This window comes from Mobula hypostoma, chromosome 5, assembly GCF_963921235.1.
Source record: "Mobula hypostoma chromosome 5, sMobHyp1.1, whole genome shotgun sequence".
Classification (NCBI taxonomy): Eukaryota; Metazoa; Chordata; class Chondrichthyes; order Myliobatiformes; family Myliobatidae; genus Mobula; species Mobula hypostoma.
In genome coordinates, this window is record NC_086101.1 from 129,388,294 (window position 1) to 129,413,150 (window position 24,857).

The 24,857-nt window shown below is 42.0% G+C and overlaps 1 protein-coding gene across 1 annotated transcript in view; it reads left to right on the forward strand.

Moving 5' to 3' along the window:
* lingo2 (leucine rich repeat and Ig domain containing 2) overlaps positions 1-24,857 on the forward strand; it is a 798,988-nt gene that overhangs the window by 589,971 nt on the left and 184,160 nt on the right. Inside the window, exon 3 of the mRNA XM_063047646.1 lies at positions 8,520-8,655. Coding sequence (XP_062903716.1) covers positions 8,539-8,655 — 117 coding nt within the window. The 5' untranslated portion in view covers positions 8,520-8,538. The remainder of the gene's footprint in view (positions 1-8,519; positions 8,656-24,857) is intronic.

Genomic DNA, 24,857 nt, shown 5'->3' on the forward strand with positions numbered 1-24,857 from the left:
GTTGTCTGCTATCTCTCTGCAGGTTTGCTCCTCCAATTCTCGCTGACTATTGGATGATCTATAATACAACCCCATTAATGTGGTCATACCTTTCCTGTTTCTCAGCTCCACCCATATGGCCTTGGTAGACAAGCCCTTTAATCTGTCCTGCCTGAGCACTACTGTAACATTTTCCCTGACTTGCAATGCCACACCACCGCGCCCCCCCCCCACCCTTCATTCCTCTGCCTCTATCACGTCTGAAACTTCGGAACCCTGGAACATTAAGCTGCCAGTCCTGCCCCTCCTGCAGCCAAGTTTCACTAAAGGCTATAATGTCGTAATTCAATGTGTCAATTCACATCCTCAGCTCATCAACCTTCCCCACAATACTCCTTGCATTGAAATAGACACACCTCAGAAGATTATTACCAACACACACAACCCTTCTATTTGTGACTTTGCATGAACTTTTAACATTATTTATTTTCACCCCCGGTCCATTATCTGCTCTGGCACTATGGTTCCCATACCCCTGCAAATCTAGTTTAAACCCTCCACAAAAGCACTAACAAACCTCCCTGCAATGATATTGGTCCCCTTGTAGTTCAGGTGTAACCCATCTCTCTTGTACAAGTCCCACCTGCCCCAGAAGAGGTCCCAATGATCCTGAAATCTGAAACCCTGCCTCCTACACCAGTTCCCCAGCCATGTGTTCATCTACCAGAGCATCCTATTCCTACCCTCACTGGCATGTAGCACAAGTAGCAATCCTGAGATTACCCCACCCTTGAGGTCCTGCTTTTTAACTTCCTACCAAGTTCTCTATGCTCACTCTTCAGGACCTCCTCACTCTTTCTTCCTACGTCATTGGTACTGATGTGCACCATGACATCTAGCTGATCACCCTCTGATTTCAGAATGCTGTGCACGCGATCAGAGACATCACTGACCCTGGCACCCGGTAGGCAACAACCCATCTAGGAGTCTCTGTCACGACCACAGAACCTCCTTTCTGTACCTCTATCACTACCACTCTCCTCCCTTCTGCACTGCAGAACCAGACTCACTGCCAGAGATCCGGATGCTGCAGCTTGTCCGAGGTAAGTTATACCCCCAAACAGTACCCAAATCGGTATACAGGTGTCCCCCACTTTTCAAAAGTTCGCTTTACGAAATCTCACTGTTACGAAAGACCTACATTAGTTACCTGATTTCACTAACAGAAGGTGTTTTCACTGTTGCGAAAAAAGCAGTGTGCAATAAAAAGACAGTGCGCGATAAAAAATCAGCGCGCACCCCGAGCAGCTGCTTCTCACCCGGATTCGGAACTGCATTCTCGCCGGCATTGCTTAAACACGTGCCTGTGAGCAGCCGTTAGCAAGATGAGTTCTAAGGTATAGGAAAAGGTAAAAGAGCTCATAAGGGTGTTACACTTAGCGTAAAACTAGACATAATTAAACATTTCAATCGTGGTGAATGAAGTAAGGACAAAGTGAGTTTCACTTCTGGAAGTTGACGAAGATGATGTTGAAGAGGTTTTGGCATCTGATGACCAAGAACTGATAGATGAAGAGCTGATGCAATTAGAAGAGGAAAGGATAACAATCAAAACCGCATGCAGTAGTGAACGAACCGAAAGTGAAGTCGTCCAGGAACTGAACGTGAAGCAACTGCATGAGATTTTCACTGCAATGATAAAGTACGACTTTAATTTTGAAAGGGTACGTCGGTATTTTGCCGGATGGTTTGAGTGCTTACAAAGAACTGTATGATTTAAAAATGCGCAAGGCTAAGCAGTCAAGCATACTGTCGTTTTCAAGCCTTCCACATCAGCCGCAGCAGACGACGAACATTGACCTTCGACATCAAGGCAGGCAGATATAGAAGAAGATGACCTGCTTGCCCTAATGGAAACAGACGACGAGATGACACCTCAGTGTCCTGCCACCCCAACCCCCGGGCCGCAGACAGATACCGATCCGCGAAGAATGCAGCGGTGGCCGGAACGCACTCAGCACATCTTTAAGAAAAAATGCCGAAATAAACAAGCTAATTAATTAGGTGCCACCCGGCACATAAATGTCGGCCCAGATCAGAGGCGATTGCCGATTGCGTTGTCTCTGATCTGGGCCAACATTTACGTGCCGGGCAGCACCTAATTAATTAGTTTGCTTGTTTCGGATTTTTTCTTAAAGACGTGCTGGGTGCGTCCTGGCTACCACTGGACCAATGCATGCTTCATGGATCGATATCAGTTCGCTGCCCGGAGGGTGGGGACCACTGCACCACCCCAGCCTCCGAGGACTCAGACTCAGCAGTGTGCTTGATGTCTTCGCGATTCCTGTAAGTGATACTACACTGTACATACATTATTTCTACTTTATATAGGCTGTTATTTTACGTGTTATTTGGTATGATTTGGCAGCTTCATAGCTTAAATGTTACTGGAGAGCGCTTGTGCCGTGTTTTTGCCGAGAGCGCTTGCGTGAATTTTCGCTATGGAGAGCAGTGCAGGCAATGATTGTGGAAACGTATTTCTACTTTATATAGGCTTTGTATTCATTATATTATTCCTGCTTTTACTATATGTTACTATTATTTTAGGTTTTATGTGTTATTTGGCATGACTTGGTAGGTTATTTTTGGGTCTGCGAACGCTCACAAATTTTTTCCCATATAAGTTAATGGTAATTGCTTCTTTGCTTTACGACATTCTGGCTTACGAACAGTTTCATAGGTACGCTCTACCTTCGGATGACAGGAGAAACCTGTACTTGTTGTTGAGGGGAATGGCCACAGGGAACCCTGCTCTGCCTGCCGTTTCCCCTTGCCTTGCCTGACAGTAACCCAATTATCTGTGCACTGCTCCTTTGGCGTAACTACCTCCCTGAAGCTACTATCTATAAACACCTCATTCTCCTGAATGATCCGGAGGTCATCCAGCTCCTGCTCCAGTTCTCTAATGCGGTTTGTTAGGAGCTGCAGCTGGATGCACTTCTTGCAGGTGTCGTTGCCAGGGACACCAGAGGTCTCCCTGACTTCCCACATCCTGCAAGAGGAGCATTCCAACATACTGCCTGGCATTCTCTCTACTCTAAACAAACAAAACAAAACTTGATGGAACCTACCCTCACTTCTGCCTGTTCACCCCGAAGCCTGTTGAGCCAAAGCCGTCCCACTCTGCTCCCTCTCACTCCGCTGCCCACTCTCAACACTGTCTGCTGTATATGGTGGTCTATTTTTAAACCTTTGGCGCTCTACATCACGCGCCTGCGCAGTCTAGCCTCTTTACAATACAAATATATTGTAATCCACCCTTCCAGAAGTACGTATGCAGAAGGTAACATATAAGTTTAGAATCGGCAAAGATTTGGGAATTATGGACAATGATCACTCTCTTTTATTCATGGATATTGCCAACAGGTCAGTATTTATTGTCATTTTATCATTGTCTGCTGATTGTTGAAAATGGCCATTTTATTTGAATCATTTGACATCATTAGAGAAAGTTCCACCATAAAGTTTTGAGGTAAAGTACAGCTCTCATTTTACTTCCTTAAAATCTTGAAGGAGCAGAGCAATCGGTGATGTGAAAATATAGTGAGCCATCCTTTCATTCAGACAATCTGTCAGGATCAAGGATGGCTTACTTCAACACCATTTCTGTGGGTGTGTGATGGCTCATGAATTCCACATGGGAACCACAGAATGGTGAGTTGGGCAGGTAAATTTTAATGTGGTGTGCTCTTACCACCATCCCCACTGGGATTCTGTGTGCTCCTGATGCACAGACTTGAGGATCTCAATATCATACTATATGCCACTTTGAGTGCCCATGACTCATGAGTCTCAGGTGTTGATAGAGATTTTGCATCTTTTTAAGGAGGCTTTGAGAATTCCATTGAACATTTTGTTTGTCTACTTTGTAGGCTCCAGTTATGGTGGAGCTTGGAACAGAATGTTCACTTCTGGAATCCTGTATTGGTCATGCAAATGATTCAGTCGAACCAACAGAGTGAATCTCAGTCCTTATTTTGACCTAGGGGTGGTTTATAATGTTGGTTTGCATTCCTTCCAGAGGATTTGGAGGTATCACTGTTGTTTTTTTGCCAAAGGACTTGAGTTGTCTGCTCTAGTTGGTCCACCACTCAGAAGTATAATAGAGGGCAGAAATCAATATTGAGGTTCAAATTTTTCTCCATCAACCAACAGCTATATTGATTGAATGGTGATTTCCATCATGCCTTTGTTGAAGTAACTTCTAAGATATGAGAGATGGTTCATGCTTTCCAGGGGCCCACGTGATTCTTTGTTGTGAGATGGTGGTGTTGAATGGCAGGTTAAAGTTGACAGAAGACCTTTGTCTTATTTGTTTTTGTCTAAGACCCATCCTCTTGAATGCTTCAACGACCAAGCTGATGAAAGATTGGTATTCAGCCTTCCAGCAAGCACAGTTGTAAGCATTATCTCTACAGCTGAGGTTAAATTCACTTTAGTTTTGGAGAGTGGTTGACAGGTTGAATACTTCCTCATTAGTTATAAAGCTAAGAAGGAATCTTGTTAGATTTGGTAAAGCATTGCATTGAGAAAGATTGAGAAGAGTATCAAGGGATGACAAAGCCTTGTTTGGTCTGAGTATAAGAAGGGTGTTCCCGAGTCCTTAATGTTTGATGGAGTGAAAGGCTTCATTGACCTTGAGAAAGGTCATGTGTAGAGGCTAATACTGCTCTCTCACTTTTCTTGGAATTGTCTCATAATAAAGACCATATCTTGAAATAAATGAAATCCACACTCTGATTCAATGAGCAGTGCTCCAGACACAGAGGTAATGTCAGTGATGAGGAAACTCATATCAACTTTCTCTGCGGCAATAAACAATGAGACCCCACTATGATTATCATAAATGATCATTCTCTTTCAGTATACTTAACCTCTTTTGACCTCATGCAAACTTTGACTCATCGACTGTGAGATACCTTTAATTCTTCAGTTTCCTATCCCCACAGAAAATTTCTATGGTTTACTTGCTTCAAAGTGGCGTATCTAAGGTTTTGCAAAGTCCTCTTCCAGAATGGCGAGACCACGGTTTCATGATTAAAGATCTTTCCTTATCAATTCTTAATAATTTTATTTCTATTCTTGGCTCTCAGTGGGCTGGAATCTTTGATGTTTTGGCCCTAGATAGCTTGAAAGTGCTGAAGATGCCATACGTATTATGGCTGTTATTGAGTTGCTGTTATTGAGTTGCTGAGATGTCTGCATTCTCACCACCGTCCTCTGTACTTCAGTTCACAACTTAGAAAATCAGTTTGTTTTAATTTAAGGAGAAGGAGAGCAGTGGGGAGAACAATGAAGCTGTTTATTATAAGATGAAGGCGAATGCTGCTCAGGTGATGCAAATAACCTTGTTGTCTTCAGAGAGCGAATGATGAACACTTGCTAATCAAAGCTGATATGCGTGGAGGAATGTGAATGACAAGAGCAAAGGGAAAAATAGCTGGAACCCAACAATATGACATAAAAAATGTTGAAAATAACAGATTAGAGACAACCTGTGAAGGGAATTGAACAGAGTTGATAATAATAATAATAATAATAACAATAATAATAATAATATTAAACTGTTTATTTTGTGTGTGGTTATGGGCAAAGCAGTTGCCATACCAAGCTGTGATGCATTGTTTAGAATGCTTTCTACTATGCATCTATAAAAATTGATGAGGGTCAATGGAAAAATGCCAAATTTCTTTTTCCTTCTAAGAAAGTAGAGGCACTGTTGCATTCTCCTTGGTGCCTAAACCAGTATTCATTGTATAACCAAGATCATCAAAACAGAGTACCGTAAAACACAGGTCATTTGAGTCTTTTAATGGTAGGGGGCATGGAATATGCTTAATGATTAACTCATCACAATGCAGAGATGCACAGATGTGGTGATGCTGCCTTAATCCTGGTCATCCGACCTGGAACATCTAATGGTCAAGTGTCATCTATTTTATTTTCTGAGGGGATTTTCTGTTGTCATCCTGCTATCAGTTACATACTACTGCTGTCTAACATCAGGTCAGCACCGGAACAGCTGAGCATTGTGATTAGCAGTCACAAAACAGCACACCCTGATGCCTTCCCTATCATTGTGGGGCTTTCAACCAGGCCAGCTTGAAGAACCTGAACAGCTACCACCTGCTTATCACCTGTGAAACCAGAGTAGCCAACATATTTGACCTCTATTATACCACCATCAAGAATGCTTATTGTACCATTCCCTGCCAGCACCTTCCATCCCCAATCACCTGGCTGTACGTATGCTCCTGACATCCAGGCAGAGACTGAAGACCACAGTATTGGTTTTGTGGATCGAGAAGGTATGGTTAAAGGATGTGGAGGGGCATTTACAGAACTGGTTTGAGTCGGTGTACTGGACAATATTCAGCGATTCATCTCAAAATCTGAATGAATACCCCACAGTTGTCATCGAGTTTATCAAGACCTGTGTGGATGAACGTGTGCCTTCAAATGCAGACTGGAGATAGCAAAATGAAAAGCCATAGATAAACCAGGAGATTCACAATCGACTGAGGGCTAGATCTGTGGCATTCAAGACTGACCATCCAGAACTATACAAGCAGTCCAGGTATGATCTTTGGAAGGATATTTTAAAAGTAAAATTAAATTCTGATTGAAGTTAGAGATGGAAGGGGATGCACGTCCGTTCTGGCAGTATTTCCGACAAAGTGCAACTTGACAAAATGAATGGCTATGATGCTTCTCTCCCAATGACCTCAACACCATTTATGTTTGCTTTGAAAGGGAGAATAAAACTAGAGCTATGACGACACCTGCAGCATTTGGTGACCCTGTGATCTCTGTCTTGGAGACCGACATCAGAACTTCTTTCCAGAGGATGAATCCTCGCAATATGTCAGGCCCTAATGGTGTACTTGGTAGGGCTCTGAAAACTTATCAACCAACTGGCAGAAATGGTCAAGGACATCTTCAATCTCTCACTGCTGCAGTCAGAGTTCCCAACTGCTTCAAAGGGCGACAATCATACCAGTGCCCAAGAAGCACAGGGTGAGTTGTCTCAATGACTATCATCCAGTGGCACTCACATCCTCTGTGATGAAGTGCTTTGAGAGGTTGGTAATGGCTAGAATCAACTCCTTTTTAAGCAAGGAAGATGCACTGCAATTTGCCTATCACCACAGTAGGACTACAGCAGATGCAGTCTCACTGGCTCTCCACTTGCCCTTGCATCTCCCGGATAATACCGATACCTACATTAGGCTGCTGCTCATTGCTTACAACTCAGCATTCAACACCATCGTACCCTCAGTACCAGTCAACAAGCTCCAAAACCTGGGCCTCTGTACTTCCCTCTGCAAATGGATCCTTGACTTCCTCGACAGGAGATCACAGTCAGCGCGGATCGGGAGTAGTATCTCCTCACTGACAATTAACACCGGCCCACCTTAGGGTTTTGTGCTTAGCCCACTGCTCTACTCCCTCTACACCCATGACTGTGTGGCTAGGCACAGCTTAAATACTATCTGTAAATTTGCCATTGACACAATTATTGTTGATAGAATTTCAGATGGTGATGAGGAGGCATATAGGAGCAAGATAGATCAGCTGATTGAGTGGTGTCGTAAAAACAACCTTGCAGTCAAGGTCAGTAAGACTAACAAATTGATTGTTGTCTTCAGGATAGGGAGGTTGAAGGAACACAGACCCGTACTCATTAAAGGATCGTAAGTGGAAAGGGTAGGCAGTTTCAAGTCCTGGGTGTCAATATCTCTGAGGAACTATTCTGAGCCCAACAGATTGATACAATTATAAAGAAGGCACGACAGCAGCTATATTTCTTTTGAAGTGTGAGGTGAATTGATATGTCACCAAGGACTCTACTGATGTACAGTGGAGAGCATTTTACGTGGTTACGAGGAAGGGGCCACTGCACAGGATCAGAAAAAGCTGCAGAAATCTGCAACTGAGCCAGCTCCATCATGGCCACTAATCTCCCGAGCATCACAGCGATCTTCAAAAGCTGATGCCTCAAAAAGGCAACATCTGTCATGAAGGATGCCCATCAACCAGGTCAGGCCCTTTTCTCATTGATACCATCAAGGAAAAGTTACAAAATCATCAAGACCCTTATTCAGTGTTCTAGCAACACCTTCTTCCCCCCACCATCAGATTTCTGAATGGACAGTGAACCCAAGCATACCACCTCACTATCTTATTTTAGATATAATTCTTATTGTGATATATAGTTTTGTTATTACTGGGTATTACAATGTACTGCTGCTGCAAATTTCATGACATATGCCAGTGATATTAAACCTGATTCTGATTCTGATACTGGTTCTACCATGTTGCTGTTTTTATGGTTTCGATGAATGAAATTGGTGCACAGTTCTGCAGACCTTTTTGAGACATTCTGCAATCTTGAATGATGCACTATAAATGCAAGGCATGCGTCTTAATCCCTTTGTATTCCAGTTGCTCATCACAATCCTTTTCTGTTCTCTCTCTAGGTAAGAGCAAATCAGAGTTATGTTATGGGGGCTGGGGCATAATCACACTCTTCAGTACTGGTGCAACAATTTTATAACAAGGAGAATTATCAACCAGGACATCTTACAACAAATGTGCAAGAGTAACATGATGAAGGTAAACTTTTCATTTTGACTGTACTTTTGGATTGTAAAGAAACATGTAAAGGAAATGTGCAAGTACAGTAGAGTGGATGGAAACCATCATCTATGATCTTATTCAAAAGTAGAACGGGCTCACGGGCTTGAATTGCTTACTTTTTGCTTCTCATGCTTGGTGGGTAACGTTGCAATCTTTGGATGGAAATCAACTCTCTAATACTCAGAGGAACTTTATGGGGAGGCAGAGATGAGACGATGTATCAGTAAATATGAAACTTGGAAATAAGGGTATATGAGGGGGAAGATCCTGTTGAAATTAACAAATGAACAATTGACCAGTAGTCATCAACTACTGACAATGGTCCCCAACAACTGAGGTGATAGGGGATTGTCTACCAGGAGGTTTGCTGCAAAGCTTGGAGTACTTCTGTAGATTTTAGGAGACTCTAGATATCATTGCATGCTTTGAAACAGAAGAGAGCAGGGATGAAATTAGGAGATTACCTGAGCTGAGGAAGTATGGAGTATTATGCCAGATTTGCCTAAAGGAACAGGAGTTGCACGCATGCTCTACCTGGTCAAGAAGCAGCACTGTAGCAGCTTCTGGATGGTGACCCGCAGCAACATGGTTTACTAAGCCTTTGATGTCCATACCTGGACGTTGCATTGAAACAATGGCTGGAATCTGAGGTTCGGCAGTTGCACAAAGAAGTCATCCTCACTGTCCAGCCTCTTCAAAGTGACTCCATACAGACTCCAAACTAAAAAAAAATAGACACTTGAATTGCACTGGGATCATATTTCTGATTTGTTAATATTGAAATTCCACTCATCCTCCCTGCTCTAAACAACCCTATTATTAGGGGAAGGGTTAATCACAGAGGCCAATGTGTCAGAATTCAACCTGACCAGATTAGCCAGTCATTCAATATTCCAGTTATTTGTGAGATTTTGTTCCATGACTCTGTTGACTTTAAATATGTGATTGTAGTTCAAAAATACTTAACAATGGATAGAAGGCTTTTTGTTTCATGTTTTTAAATAGTTTCAGGGCTGTTTGTCTCAAAATGCCTACTTGTTATCGTGTTCCATTATTTGAAGCAATAAAATTAGATGTCAAAACTGTAAGCCAAAATCTGTGTATTGGCACTTATGTTCTAGGCTGAATCGCATTTCAAAATATGGGAAGATACAAAAGTTAATTTTATTTTTTGACTAATACTGTGTAAATGACAGCTATCTAGCTGTATTTTCCATTCTGATAGGATTGAAATGCTACAGATAATTGGAGAAAACGATATACATATTTGTGCTTGAGTAGGTATAAAAGAGAGATTCACAAATAAGTTCTCAGAAATATAAAGCCAAGTCTCTGATTTGACTGTGGGCAATTTATCCTGCAACAGTGAATTCATAAAATTCATAAAAGGTTTTAATGGAATAGACGCAGAGGACCATGTGATGCAGGTACCTGGCAATTTAGTATGAAACTAGCAAGAACCAATGTAGCAGTGTGCACTGAAGATCCTCAGCATCAACATTTGTGAAAAAAAAGTGTATTGTATTCTAACTTATGGCCTATACAATAGGGAAATTTTAGAGAGGAACAGTGTAAGAAATTGAGGAGCCAATTGGAGGAGGACGAAGTTAGTAAAAAGAGAACAAATCAAGAGTCTGGTATTGAAAATCAGGAAGAAGACGTCGATTGGATATTGAACATAATTATCGGAGAAGGTGACTACATGGGGCCATAAGGAATGTGAGAAGACTGGGAGAGAGGATTGGTGTGAAGCTCAAACGGGGCAGGGTACAATGAAATTGGAATGTATCTATGACCTCTTGACTTAGAGGTGAGTGTGCAACTACTGAGTGGTGTTGACAGTTCTTTATGTGTTGTGTGTCGCGGGCCATGAGCTACCATGAGAACTCACCATGAGCAAGTAGATAATGAAATAATTTCAAGGGGTGATACTGTGAGTTCCTCAGGTTTTAGAACAGATGTTTCGTTTATAGTCATAGGACTGGGGTGGTATTATGGAGGGAGCAGACTGCCCTGTGATTCAGAATACAATTTGTTACTGCCCATTACCTAACAGATAGATAGATGGGTAGATAGGTAGATATACTTTATGAATCCTGAGGGAAATTTGGTTTTGTTACAGCCGCGCCAACCAAGAATAGAGTGTAAATATAGCAATACAAAAACCACCAACAATCAAACAGCAAAATGCAAATGCATAAGTCCAGGACCAGTCTATCGGCTCAGGGTGTCTGACCCTCCACGGGAGGAGCTGCATGTTCGATGGCCACAGGCAGGAACGACCTCCCGTGCCGCCAAGTGTTGTATCATGGAGGAATGTGGCTGAAGTCCAACAGTAAAAAGTTCAATATCCAGTCTGCAAACACGTTCCTGGATCGTAATATGACCCGGATTACAGCATCTGTTGTTATCCAGATCAGTAAGCACCCAACTCCTTTACGCTTACCGCTCTCAGTGCACTTCCGGTCAGCCGGAACGGTATTACCCACCGAACTCCTCTTCTCCATAAGTCTCTGTTGTCTCGACCCGGTCCTCTTTCCTCCTCTGCATCCTCTGTGTGTTTTCCTCCGGATTTCAGCAGGGGTGTCCGCCTCTCTGCTCGCTAAACCGGCCGGCATTAGCTGGAATACACAATGTGACCTTGCTTCTATCCCGCGTGTCGGGATGTAACCATTTCCAGCGCTAAAAAAAAACAAATAAAACTCTCTCAACCAGCATGTTAGAGAGGGTGCAGCTTCGACGTGTTACCGTGAGAAAAAAATACAAAAAATAATGTAAATTGAAAAGTAAGAAGAAGAAAGTAAGAATAGATCGGAACGGCTGTACCAGGCTGCATGCACGACCGGCACATGCACACTTACCATTGCACATAACAGAACATAACATGACCCGGAGACTACAAAATTGAAAGAAGGAATATTTTCTTTGTTTAATGCTGAAGAAAATCTTATACATTCTTATAAGTGTCCATTTTTCAGAGGATATGGCAAGCTGAAGAGAACTCTACCAAGGTCTAGCATAAGTTCAAGACAACAAGGCATGTTATATAAAGGAGAAGCAGAAATTTTAGCAGATTTTTACATTGTGTGAGAACTTTCACTGTGCTGATATACAGCTCTCTCATGATGTTAGAGAGGGAAAAGGCAGGGAGTGGGGGAGAGAGCGGGGTGAGAGAGTGGGGGGAGGGCAGGGAGGGAGAGACAAGGTGCGAGGGAGAAAGGGAGAGAGCGCACGAGGGGGAGAGAGAGAAAGACAGCACGTGGGGAGAGCGAGATCGTGTAAAGGAGAGAGAGAGAGTGCAAGGGGGCGAGGGAGTGCGTGAGGGGGAAAGAGAGCGAGCTCGAGGGGGAGACGGAGAGAGCGAGTGCTCAAGGGAGAAAGGAGCAAGCACAAGGGAGAAAGAGCAGATACGCGAGGGAGAGGGAGAGAGATTGCGCAAGAGAGAAAGAGAGAGACAGCATATGAGGGAGAGAGAGCACGTGAAGGGGGAGAGAGAGAGTGCGAGAGGGAGAGAGAGCGCATGGGGGGAAGAGAAAGAGCGTCTAAGGGAGGGAGGAGAAAACACTAGGGACAGGGAGAGTGAGCGTGAGGGAGAGAAAGAGAATGCGGGAAGGAGAAAGGAGCAAGTGTAAGGGAGAGAGAGAGTGAGCGTGAGGGAGAGAAAGAGAGCAAAGGAGAAGGGGAAGAGTGCAATGAAGAGAAAGGAACGCGAAGGAGAGGAAGATAGAGCATGCAAGGGGGAGAGAGATAGCACTGGGAGAACATGAGAGAGAGAGACAGCGCGAGGGGAGAGAGCTTGAGGGGCAGAAAGCAAGGGTGAGCGAGAGAAAGTGCAAAGGAGAGAGAGAGAGAGAGGGAGCATGAGGGAAGAGAGTGCAAGGGAGAGACAGCATGTGGAAGAGAGAGAAAGAGAGTGATGGAGAGAGAGAGGGGAGAGCAGGAGGGAGAAAGAGAGTGTATGATGGGGAGAGAGAGAGCGAGGGACAGCAAGAGAGCTAAGGGAGAGTGAGAGAGCGTGAGGGTGAGTGGAGGGAGAAATTGAGCATGAGGGGGAGAGAGAAAGAGTGTGTATGAGGGAGAGAAAGTGTGAGGGAGAGAGAGAGTATGCGAGGGAGAGGGAAAGCATGAGGGAGTGTAAGAGAGAGCGAGAGAGAGAGAGAAAGAGAGTGAGTGTGAGGGAGAGATAGATAATCTCACAGTATCTAGAGGTTTAGCCCACCATAGTGTCAGCTAAACTTATTTCCCTGAAAGCAATCCTTCTTCGAAGTGGTGGCGAGGGACTAATGGCTGAGGGAGGGAAGTATAATGTTGTCAAATGCTGAGCAAAAGTAAAGCCTCTGTGGTTCAGTGCCACTGGGCTGGCTTGAAGATGATCTTGAGTAATGGAAATGATAAATTACTAGACCTTTCAGATGTCACAGGAGAACCATTTATCACAATGGTGTGAAAATCTGAAGATTGCACTCTGAGTCCCAGTATTGCAACTAATCATTATTGCCTAGCCACAAACCTTCTGGCCCAGTTTGAAATCCATGCAGCTTGGGTATTAACTGCCAAATGAAGCTAGTGTTAAAGAAATATTATAAATGAACAAATATAACGTTGTTCCAATTTCCAAAGCCAGGAGCTATATATAGTAGATAGTCATTAATGAATCCAGTGAAGATATAGTAGAAGAATTCAGAAAGTCATCAGAATATGGAATTCGCTTCATCAAGGAATATTTGAGGTGAAGTTTTATGGAGGTCTGAAAGGGGAGGGTGGAAAGCACATGAAAGAAAATAGAAGAGATGATACACTGACAACATTATATGCCCCCTCTTTTGCTCTTTCCTTGGCTGTGATTTCCCTTGTTAGCCATGTTTGCCTCATCCTCTTTTTAGAGTACTACTTTTTCTTTAGTATATATCTATCCTGTACCATCTGAATTGCTCCCAGAAACTTACTGCTGTTATGCCATCATCCCTACTAGTGTTTCCTTCTAATCAACCTGGCCAGCTCCTCTTTCCCCTCTGTAGTCCCCTTTGCTCCACTCTAATACTGATGCATCTGATTATAGTGCCTCCCTGTCAAACTGCATGGTGAAATCCATCATATCATGATTATTGGAGCCTACGATTATTGGAGCATAAGGGTTCCTTTACCTTAAGCTTTCTAATTAAATCTGGTTCATTACACAATGTCAATGCAAAATTGCCTTTTCACCACAATCTAATCTAAAAAGCCATCATATATATATATTCTACAAATTCCTTCTCCTGGGATCCTGCACCAACCTAATTTCCGCAGTCCTTCTGCAAATCAGAATACCCCATGACCATTATAACATTGCTCTTTTTACATGCCTTTTCTATCTCCCATTGTAATTTGTATCTTATATCCTGGCTACTGTATGGAGGCCTACATAAAACTCCCATCAAAGACTTTTTACCCTTGTAGTTTCTAAACCCTACCCACAGGGATGCTACATCTTCTGATCCTATGTCATTTCTTTCTGAAGATTTGATTTCACTTTTTAGCAATAATACACCTCTTCATATCTCTCCTTTCCAGTTACTTTATCTACATTTTTCAAAGTGTGAAACCCATCCCCGCTCGGAAAAAGCAACGCAATGGACTTTTAACACCATAAAAAAGCAAGTTGTTTGTTATGTTGTTATGTCTCCCCTCTCACTGTGAAACGGAGACACCTCTTTTTTCTCTTATTAGGGAAAGAGAGAGCCTGTGGCATGTCAAATATCGGGTGAACAAGTAGTCTGGGGTACTGCAAGTATATGACTTTATTGATGCTTTGCTGCACGCTTGAGTGCTCAATGGAGGGTGCCAATGCCTTTTTTGCTGGTGGGGAGAGGGGGATCATCGTTTTTCTGCTGCTAATGCGTGGGTGGGGGAGCTGGGGGGGATACTTTGGGGTTCTAACATTTAACCGTCATTCATTCTTTAGGGTACTCCTCTGTTTCAGAATCAGAATCTGTTTTTTGTGGATGGTTAGCATTCATTTCAAGAGGTCTAGAATACAGGAGCAAGGATATGATGCTGAGGCTTTATAAGGCACTGGTGAGGTCTCACCTTAAGTATTGTGAACAGTTTTTGTCCCCTCATCCTAGAAAAGATGTGCTGGCATTGGAGAGTGTCCAGAGAAGGTTCACAAGGATGATCCTAGAAATGAAGGGGTTATTGTATGAGGAAACTTTGATGGCTGTGGGTCTGTGCTCGCTGGAATTCCGAAGGATGAGGGGGGATCTCATTGAAACTTTTCGAATTTTGAAAGGGCTTGACAGGGTAGATGTGGAAAGGATGTTTTGCATAGTGGGAGAGTCTCGGACAAGAGGGCGTAGCCTTAGGATAGAGGGGCGCCCTTTCAAAACAGCGATTCAGAGGAATTTCTTTAGCAAAAAGGTGGTGAATTTGTGGAATTTGTTGCCATATGCAGCTATGGAGGCCAAGTCAGGTGTATTTAAGGCAGAGATTGATAGGTTCTTGATTGGACATGGCATCAAATGTTATGGGGAGAAGGCAGGGAACTGGGGTGGAGGAGGAGAATAAAAAGGGATCAGCCATGCTTGAATGGTGGAGCAGACTTGATGGCCTAATTCTGTTCCTATGTCTTATGGTCTTACGGTCTTATAAGATCATTCTCTTCTTCTCTGTCTTATGACAGTGCTTCTGAGAACTAGACTATCCTTGTACATTAACTGTTTTGCATCAAATTCATTCCGTACCCATGTTTTTGAGCATAGCAGACATTCTCACAGCTGCTTTTGGCCCTGTTGTATTCTGGTGTTTTGAGCTGCAGAGATCAGTATTCTTCTAAACCATAATGCCCCAGGCCTAATGTATCAAAACAATGAAACAATATTCAATTTCCTCTAAGGAGGCCTTTTGTAATTTAACCTAATTTTCTTTATTCATTTTAAGTGTTTTAACAGCAAAAAGTCTCGATGTTCATTTCAGTGGGATGGCATTCCATCGATTTGAATCTGCAGTGTGTATTTTTCTTTACTTTGCTGTTAGGATTGCTGTCAAAAATTCTTCTGTAGCTAATCAAAATAAAAGTAATCATGGAATAGCAAAGCAGTTTGTAAAAAGCACAATTGTGATTCTAATTCTATTTAACTTTTTCAAGATGTTGTAGAAAACAAGATAAACAGAAGGCCTTTATACAAAGCAAAACATAAATAAATATGCTAAACATGCTCCAGAAGTAAAAAAAAGTATTATTTTGAAAACATTTTAAATTTGGAAAATGTGCGCATGTGTGCGCGCGCGTGTGCTGGCTGCGGGTTTATGTTCAACGGGTCTGTCAGCATTTATTGGGAAAACAGAGTAAACATTTCAAGTTGATGTCATCCATTACAATACTTTGGCACCATGCCCAAATACAAGCCATCCTTATAAAAATCAGAATTATTAAATAGCAGTTTTTTTGCTACATTCTGAAATCCACACTTCTAGCCATAACCCATCTTTCCTCCCAAATCTGCCCACAATTCTTTGCCTCTGAAACATATGCTGCTTAGCAACAAATATTTCTAGCTTTTCTTTCTTGACTTTGGATTTCAAATACATGTAACATTTTGCTTTTGTAGTGTTCAGACTGATTTAAACTCTGTGCATAAAGGTGTTTTTTTATCAAGGCTCAGTAATGAATTTGTCATATTGCACTGATAAAAAAGTTATATTTTATTGAGCAACAATTAATATTCTCAAGTGTTTTGCAATCAGAAACAGTTCCAATAAAATTGTTGAATCAATGTCAATTATCTGTGGAAAATTTCAACAATACATTTTAGGACAATCTACAACATCAATATTTCCATTTTGAGCTGCATTTGTTTAAGTTCTAGAAGTTTCTATCAGTTTCACATAGTAATGACAGTGACTGCTGACAGTTTCCCCAAGATTACAATGCAAATCTCAGGCCAATAATTCCAATAACATACCGAGTTGTTCCAAAATATTCCTTAATTTTGCCTGAACTTTCCTGCAGAGTACAATTTATATAATGCAATAATGCAGCTGAAAGTTTAACAATACCAAAGGGACCTGTTATATTGCCAAGTGTTGCAGCAATGGTTTATTATATAATTAAGGTTCGATGTTTCATAAAGTCATCAGGTTTATCAGCAAATAGTCTCATTCAACAAAAAAATCTTTTGTTTAAAATGTGATTGGGGAGACTATTTTTTTAATAAAACATACTAGGATCATTGGGTGGTTTCCTTTTAAGTATTTGGCAGAATAAACAATAACATTTTAACATATCTCCATGGGAGCTGTGTTTTTTTTTTGTTTAATAGGTTACTTAATAAAGTCATTAGATGCACATTCAGTTGAGTCCCTTGTCATGTTTCTTGTGGGTAGAAACAAAATAAATTTAAGGATTCTTCACCGTGTAAGGGGTACTTGAGGGAGACATGACCTCATAAAACGACATGCATTTACTGTACAGTTCATTGTAAAGATAATAGAGTTTTGCAGCTATGTACTGTATTACATAGAACATAGAACATAGAATAGTACAGCACAGTACAGGCCCTTCAGCCCACAATGTTGTGCCGACCCTCAAACCCTGCCTCCCATATAAGCCCCCACCTTAAATTCCTCCATATACCTGTCTAGTAGTCTCTTAAACTTCACTAGTGTATCTGCCACCACCACTGACTCAGGCAGTGCATTCCACGCACCAACCAAAGATTGCAGAGAGACATTGATAGGATGCAGAAGTGGGCTGAGAAGCGGCAGATGGAGTTCAACCTGGAGAAGTGTGAGGTGGTACACTTTGGAAGGATAAACTCCAAGTCAGAGTACAAAGTAAATGGCAGGATACTTGGTAGTCTGGAGGAGCAGAGGGGTCTGGGGGTACATGTCCACAGATCCCTGAAAGTTGCCTCACAGGTGGATAGGGTAGTTAAGAAAGTTTATGGGGTGTTAGCTTTCATAAGTCGAGGGATAGAGTTTAAGATTCACGATGTAATGATGCAGCTCTGTAAAACTCTGGCTAGGCCACACTTGGAGTACTGTGTCCAGCTGGGGCGGGGTCAAATCGCTTAGCAGAGCATGGTGCTCAGAGAGGCTGTGTCGGAGGGGCTGGTCGGAGGCTCAAAGTTTTCGGACGGACTCAGAGTCCGCTGCGGTCGGGTGCTTCCAATGGTGTTGCATCGGCAAGTTTGCAGCGCTTGGAGGTTCATGGCAGGGAGAGTTTCCCCCTTCTGCCGCCTGCGTGAGATGATGAGGCTATCGGGACTTTGAGTGCCCATGGTCTGCTCTTTATCAAATTATGTTATTGCTTTGCACTGTTGTAACTATATGTTATAATTATGTGGTTTTGTCAGTTTTAGTCTTGGTCTGTCCTGTGTTTGCTTGTGATATCCTTCTAGAGGAACGTTGTATCATTTTTTAATGCATGCATTTCTAAATGACAATAAACGAGGACTGAGTGTCCTCATAATCTAATCTAATCTAATGTATATAGTCAGTTGTGGTTGAGTTGTCCCCACAAAACCTTTCTGACTCTTCCCCAACCAGAAGCCTGGATTGAACAAGAGATCCTGCTGAGAATCATATTATTGGCATTCAAGTCTAATGGCCAAGTAAAACACAAAAGATCCAAGTACAACCTCTGGAAAACCATCTCACATGCGAAGTGGCAATTCCAGACCAAACTGATGTTCAACAGCTGTAGCAGGGCCTGAATGTTATCACCTCCTACAAAGTATAACCAAGTGACATTTGTGACAACAAGGTTTCATTTCCAGAAGAGCTCAATGTTTCTTATGCTCACTTTGACCAACAAAACATGGAGGCACCTTCACAAACTCCCACAGCCCCCGATGACCCTGTGATTTCAATGTGAGAGGCCAATGTGAGAGCATCCTTCAGGAGAGTTAACCCATGTAAAGCATCTAGTCCAGACTTAGTACCTTGAGTACTAAGTCTGGACTAATCAATTGGTTAACTAATCAATTGGTTAGAATGTTCACTGAGTGTTCACTCAGGTCTGAAAGATCTAGACAGCAAAGGTACAGACATCAGGATGCTTTTCATTTACTACACCTCAGCATTCAATACCATCCTTTCCTCAAAAGTAACCAATAAGCTTCAAGACCTGGGCCTCAATATCTCCTTGCACAATTGGATTTTTGATTTCCTCACTTGCAGACCCCAGTCAGTTTGGATTGAGAACAATACCTCCTCCACAATTTCAATCAGCACAGATGATTAAAGGCAAAGTGAATAGGAATAAGGAACCTTGGTTCTCAAGGGATATTGCAACTCTGATAAAGAAGAAGAGGGAGTTGTATGACATGTATAGGAAGCAGGGAGTAAATAAGGTGCTTGAGGAGTATAAGAAGTGCAAGGAAATACTTAAGAAAGAAATCAGGAGGGCTAAAAGAAGACATGAGGTTGACTTGGCAGTCAAAGAGAAGGATAATCCAAAGAGCTTTTACAGGTATATTAAGAGCAAAAGGATTGTAAGGGATAAAATTGGTCCTCTTGAAGATCAGAGTGGTCAGCTATGTGCGGAACCAAAGGAAATGGGGGAGATCTTAAGTAGGTTTTTTGCATCTGCATTTACTAAGGAAACTGGCATGAAGTCTATGGAATTAAGGGAAACAAGTAGTGAGATCATGGAAGCTGCACAGATCGAAAAGGAGGAGGTCCTTGCTGTCTTGAGGAAAATTAAAGTGGATAAATCCCCGGGACCCAACAGGGTGTTCCCTCAGACCTTGAAGGAGACTAGTGTTGAAATTGCAGGGGCCCTGGCAGAAATATTTAAAATGTCGCTGTCTACAGGTGAGGTGCTGGATGATTGGAGAGTGGCTCATGTTGTTCCATTGTTTAAAAAAGGATCGAAAAGTAATCCGGGAAATTATAGGCCAGTAAGTTTAATGTCGGTAGTAAGTAAGTTATTGGAGGGAGTACTAAGAGACAGAATCTACAAGCATTTGGATAGACAGGGACTTATTAGGGAGAGTCAACATGGCTTTGTGTGTGGTAGGTCATGTTTGACCAATCTGTTGGAGTTTTTCGAGGAGGTTACCAGGAAAATGGATGAAGGGAAGGCAGTGGATATTGTCTACGTGGACTTCAGTAAGGCCTTTGACAAGGTCCTGCATGGGGGGTTAGTTAGGAAAATTCAGTTGCTAGGTATACATGGAGAGGTGGTAAATTGGATTAGACATTGGTTCAATAGAGGAAGCCAAAGAGTGGTAGTAGAGAATTGCTTCTCCGAGTGGAGGCCTGTGACTAGTGGTGTGCCACAGGGATCAGTGCTGGGTCCATTGTTATTTGTCATCTATATCAATGATCTGGATGATAATGTGGTAAATTAGATCAGCAAATTTGCTGATGATACAAAGATTGCAGGTGTAGTAGACAGTGAGGAAGGATTTCAGAGCCTGCAGAGGGACTTGGACCAGCTGGAAAAATGGGCTGAAAAATGACAGATGGAGTTTAATACAGACAAGTGTGAGGTATTGCACGTTGGAAGGACAAACCAAGGTAGAACATACAGGGTTAAAGGTAAGGCACTGAGGAGTGCAGTGGAACAGAGGGATCTGGGAATACAGATACAAAATTCCCTAAAAGTGGAATCACAGGTAGATAGGGTCGTAAAGAGAGCTTTTGGTACATTGGCCTTTATTAATCAAAGTATTGAGTATAAGAGCTGGAATGTTATGATGAGGTTGTATAAGGCATTGGTGAGGCCGAACCGGGAGTACTGTGTTCAGTTTTGGTCACCAAATTACAGGAAGGATATAAATAAGGTTGAAAGAGTGCAGGGAAGGTTTACAAGGATGTTGCCGGGACTTGAGAAACTCAGTTACAGAGAAAGGTTGAATAGGTTAAGACTTTATTCCCTGGAGCGTAGAAGAATGAGGGGAGGTTTGATAGAGGTATATAAAATTATGATGGGTATAGATAGAGTGAATGCAAGCAGGCTTTTTCCACTGAGGCAAGGGGAGAAAAAAACCAGAGGACATGGGTTAAGGGTGAGTGGGGAAAAGTTTAAAGGGAACATTACTGGGGGCTTCTTCACACAGAGAGTGGTGGGAGTATGGAATGAGCTGCCAGACGAGGTGGTAAATGCAGGTTCTTTTTTAACATTTAAGAATAAATTGGACAGATACATGGATGGGAGGTGTATGGAGGGATATGGTCCGTGTACAGGTCAGTGGGACTAGGCAGAAAATGGTTCGTCACAGCCAAGAAGGGCCAAAAGGCCTGTTTCTGTGCTGTAGTTTCTATGGTTTTATGTGCAAAGCTGTGTACTTAGTCCCCTGCTCTATTCACTTTACCCTTATGATTGTGTGGCTATGCACAGCTACAATGGCATGCTCAAATTTTGCTGATGATGTCATGCCATAGGGTGAATCGAAGGTAGTGACAAATCAGCATATAGGAGGGAGATTGAAAATCTGGCTGAGTGCTTCCACGACAACAATAATCACTTACTCAATGTCAGCAAGACCAAGGAGCTGATTATTGTCTAGGTGATCTAAGGCCCTATGAAGAGCCATTGAGATTGCTCCTGCCATAGTTTGAAAATACCCTTGAATAGTCCTGCCAGTTGGCTGTCATAAGGTTTCATAACTTACCAGGTACTCCATCAAGGCCTACGGCTCACTTTCAAGGACTCTTCATCTCATATTCTTGATATTTATTGCTTACTTATGTATTATTATTATTTCTTTCTTTTTGTATTTGCGCAGTTTGTGTCTTTTCCACACTAGTTGAACACTCAAGTTGGCAAGGTCTTTCATTGATTCCATTCTGGATTTATTAAGTATGCCAGCAAGAAAATTAATCTTAGGGTTGAATGTACTTCAATAAAATTACTTTGAACTTTGATATCTTTAACCTCTTGCTTTGGCAATCTAGTACCCACTTACAGACCACATTCAATTCAGATTAGCAACAACATCTTCTCCACAATCACCATCAGCACAGGTGCACCACATGGCTGCCTGCTTAGCTCGTCGTCTGCTTTCTATATACTTATGACTGTGCGGCTAAGTGCAGCTCCAAATCCATACTTGAGTTTGCTGGCGACACCGCTGTTGTTGGCCAAATCAAAGATGGTAAAGAATTTGCACTTTGGGGGAAGGTTGAAAATCTGGCAGAGTGCAGCCAAAGTAATCTCCTCTCTCTCTGTCTCTCTCTCTCTCTCAATGTCAGCAGAACAAAAGAGCTGATTGTGAACTACAAGAGGAGGAAACCAAAGGTCTATGAACTAGTCCTCATCAGGGGATCAGAGGTGGAGCATGTCAGCAACTTTAAATTCCTCATTGTTATTAGTTCAGAGGATCTGTCCTAGGTACAGCCATTACAAAGAAGGCATTGCAGTGCCTCTACTTACTTAGAAGTTTGCAAAGGTTTGGTAAGTCACTTAAAACTTTGACAAACTTCTGTAGATTGTGGTGGACAGTATACTAACTGGTTTCAGCATGGGCTGGTATGGAAACACTAATGCTCTTAAACAGAAAAGCCTGCAGAAGGTAATAGATACAGACCAGTCCATCATAGGGAAAGCATGCCCCACCACTGAGTACATCTATAAGGTGTGCTATCACTGGAAAGCAGCATCCATTATCAAAGACCCCAGCAATCCAGGACATGTTCTTTTCCTGCTGTGGTTAGGAAGAAGGTACAGGAGCTTCTGGTCCCACACCACCAGGTTCAGGAATAGTTATTACCCCTCAACCATCAGGCTCTTGAACCAGAGTGGATAACTTCACTCACCCCAGCATTGAACTCATTCTACAACCTATGGACTCTCTTTCAATGAGTCTACAACTTATGTTCTTGATATTTATTACATATTTTTTCTTTTTTTATTTGCACAATTTGTTGTCTTATGCACATTGGTTAGCTGTCCAGCTTTACTGTGTGCAATTTTTTATTGATTCTATTGTGTTTCTTTGTATTTACTGTTAATACCAGCAAAAAAAAAGGATCTAACAGTAGTGTATGGTGACTTTGAACAAGTATCTTAGTGTACGAAAAAAAAGAAACTTACACATGTAAGGTGAAACCATTGAAATGTAAAGTATTCTGAAGGGGCTTTCTTTCCTTTAGCTGAGAAGTCAAAAAACCAGGAGTCAAAGGCTCCTTGACTCCTTGAGTAAAGTACCACTTTAGGACCAAAATAATTCTTTAGAATGCTCTCTCAAAGAGGGTTGTGAAATCTCAGTCACTGAGAATATTTAAAATAGGGTATGATAGAGTTTTTGATATTCAAGGAATCAGTGGACATGGTAAGTGATGGTCAGGTAAAAGAGAAAAGTGGAGATCTTTACACAAGGAAGCCCATTGCCCTGAATCATGGAAGCTAAAGCTAGACTTGCCAATGGTGAAGTAGTTAACTTCAAAATTGATCAAGGAGCCAAAACTGCAAGGGCAACGATAAATACCATTCTGGTTGTTTGTTAGGTGTGGGTGGGCACTTTGATGATGCTGGCTTGCTTTACTGAGGCAGCAAGAAGTATAGAGAGAGTCCATTGAGGAGATGTTGCTCCTTTGATGTGCTGAGCTGTGTTCGTAACTCCCTGCAGCTTTTTGTGGTCACATGCTAAGCAATTGCCAGACCAAACTGTTATTCATCCAGACAGAATGCTTTCTATGGTTCACCAATAATATTGGTAAGAGTCAAGGGGGATAATTTGAATTTCTTTAGCATCCTGACGAAACAGAGGCTTTTGTGAGCTTTCCTGGCCATGACATCAACACAGCTGGACCAGAACAAGCTTTGGTGATGTTCACTCCGAGGAACTTGAAGCTCACAATCCTCTCAACCTTAACACTATTGGTGTGGACAGGGGAACCCCTTTCAAGTCAATACACATTTGAATAGCACTGGAGCTGATTTTACTTGGAAGTTTATACCCTGAGGTTGCATTAAATTGTCTGTGCTATGTGTGCTGCTGACAGGAATCTGAGGCTCTGTCAAGCTCATCTCCTGTTTGAACTTCTCATTTGTAGCTGTCAATTTGGGTTCGCCTACAGCAGAATATGGAAAACTCAGTGTTCTGAACTAAACTAACATGATCCTCCTACCCCCAACCCACGCAATTCTTTGTCATTGCATGAGGAAACAGTGAAAAATTCCGAGGTCATAGGATTTAGGCTGGAGAAAGCATGTAATGCAGGAAAACTCATTTTTAAAAAGGAAGTGATTAAATACGATTACATGAAAAGTTCTCTCAACAAATCTAAAATGGATTTTATGAATCTGAAAGCAATTCCAAATCTAAATAAAATGCAAAGTTTAATCAAACTACTGAACCAGAATGGAGTATTCCGCAACCATCAATGAAATGAAAAATTCCTTTCAGTTTCTGCACATTATTCTTGTCTATCCTCAAACAAGATAAAATAAATTTGATCTGTTTTAAATTAGAGCATTACAGTGTTCCTGCTGGAGAATTAGATACAAATCCCTGCATGCACAAGAAGAGCCCGAGAATGAAGTTAAATTCAATGCACACACTTAATATTTGCAACTGTGTCAAGGATTTTTCAGACGGCACCAGAAAAAGACTGCTGCACTTGCTGTTATCTACTGAACAAAATCGTTTCCTCATGATTGAACATGGTGATGCTGTGCTGGTAAATCAGTCTGAGATGAGGCCGTTCATTTTGTTGAGGATTATCAGTTTCTTTAACTGACCATTTCTCTGTGGGAGGATGCTACATGCATAAACTTAGTTAGCTTTGGAAATAAATCCAGAATATAAAGATTAAAGTGGAAATCAAGTAGTCTAATTCAGCCAAAATGTAAGCTTATAAATAATCAAGGCCATTAGCTCCTTTAATTCACTAAAAGTTTTGGTGTGCCCATTTAATGGAGGTCCTTTACAGTGAGGTTTGCATCTTCTGTATGAATAATAATGTCCTAAGCAATATTGTATCAGAACTTGGAATTGACTGTCATGAAGATAGGATGCTATTATATTGTACAGGCAAGGAAAACAAAAAGCTAGTCACTGTTAGTACCACAGTTATATGTGGTTATGTGGGTCTGGCATATAGAAGGAATATTGGGAGTCATAGGGATTAGGAATGGGAGACCAGGGCTATAGATTTGAAGAACCTTGAAGATGGGAGTTTTTGGGGAAAATTTGAAGACCAGGAGTACACAATATTGGTAACTATATGTTCCAGAGTTGGGGCAG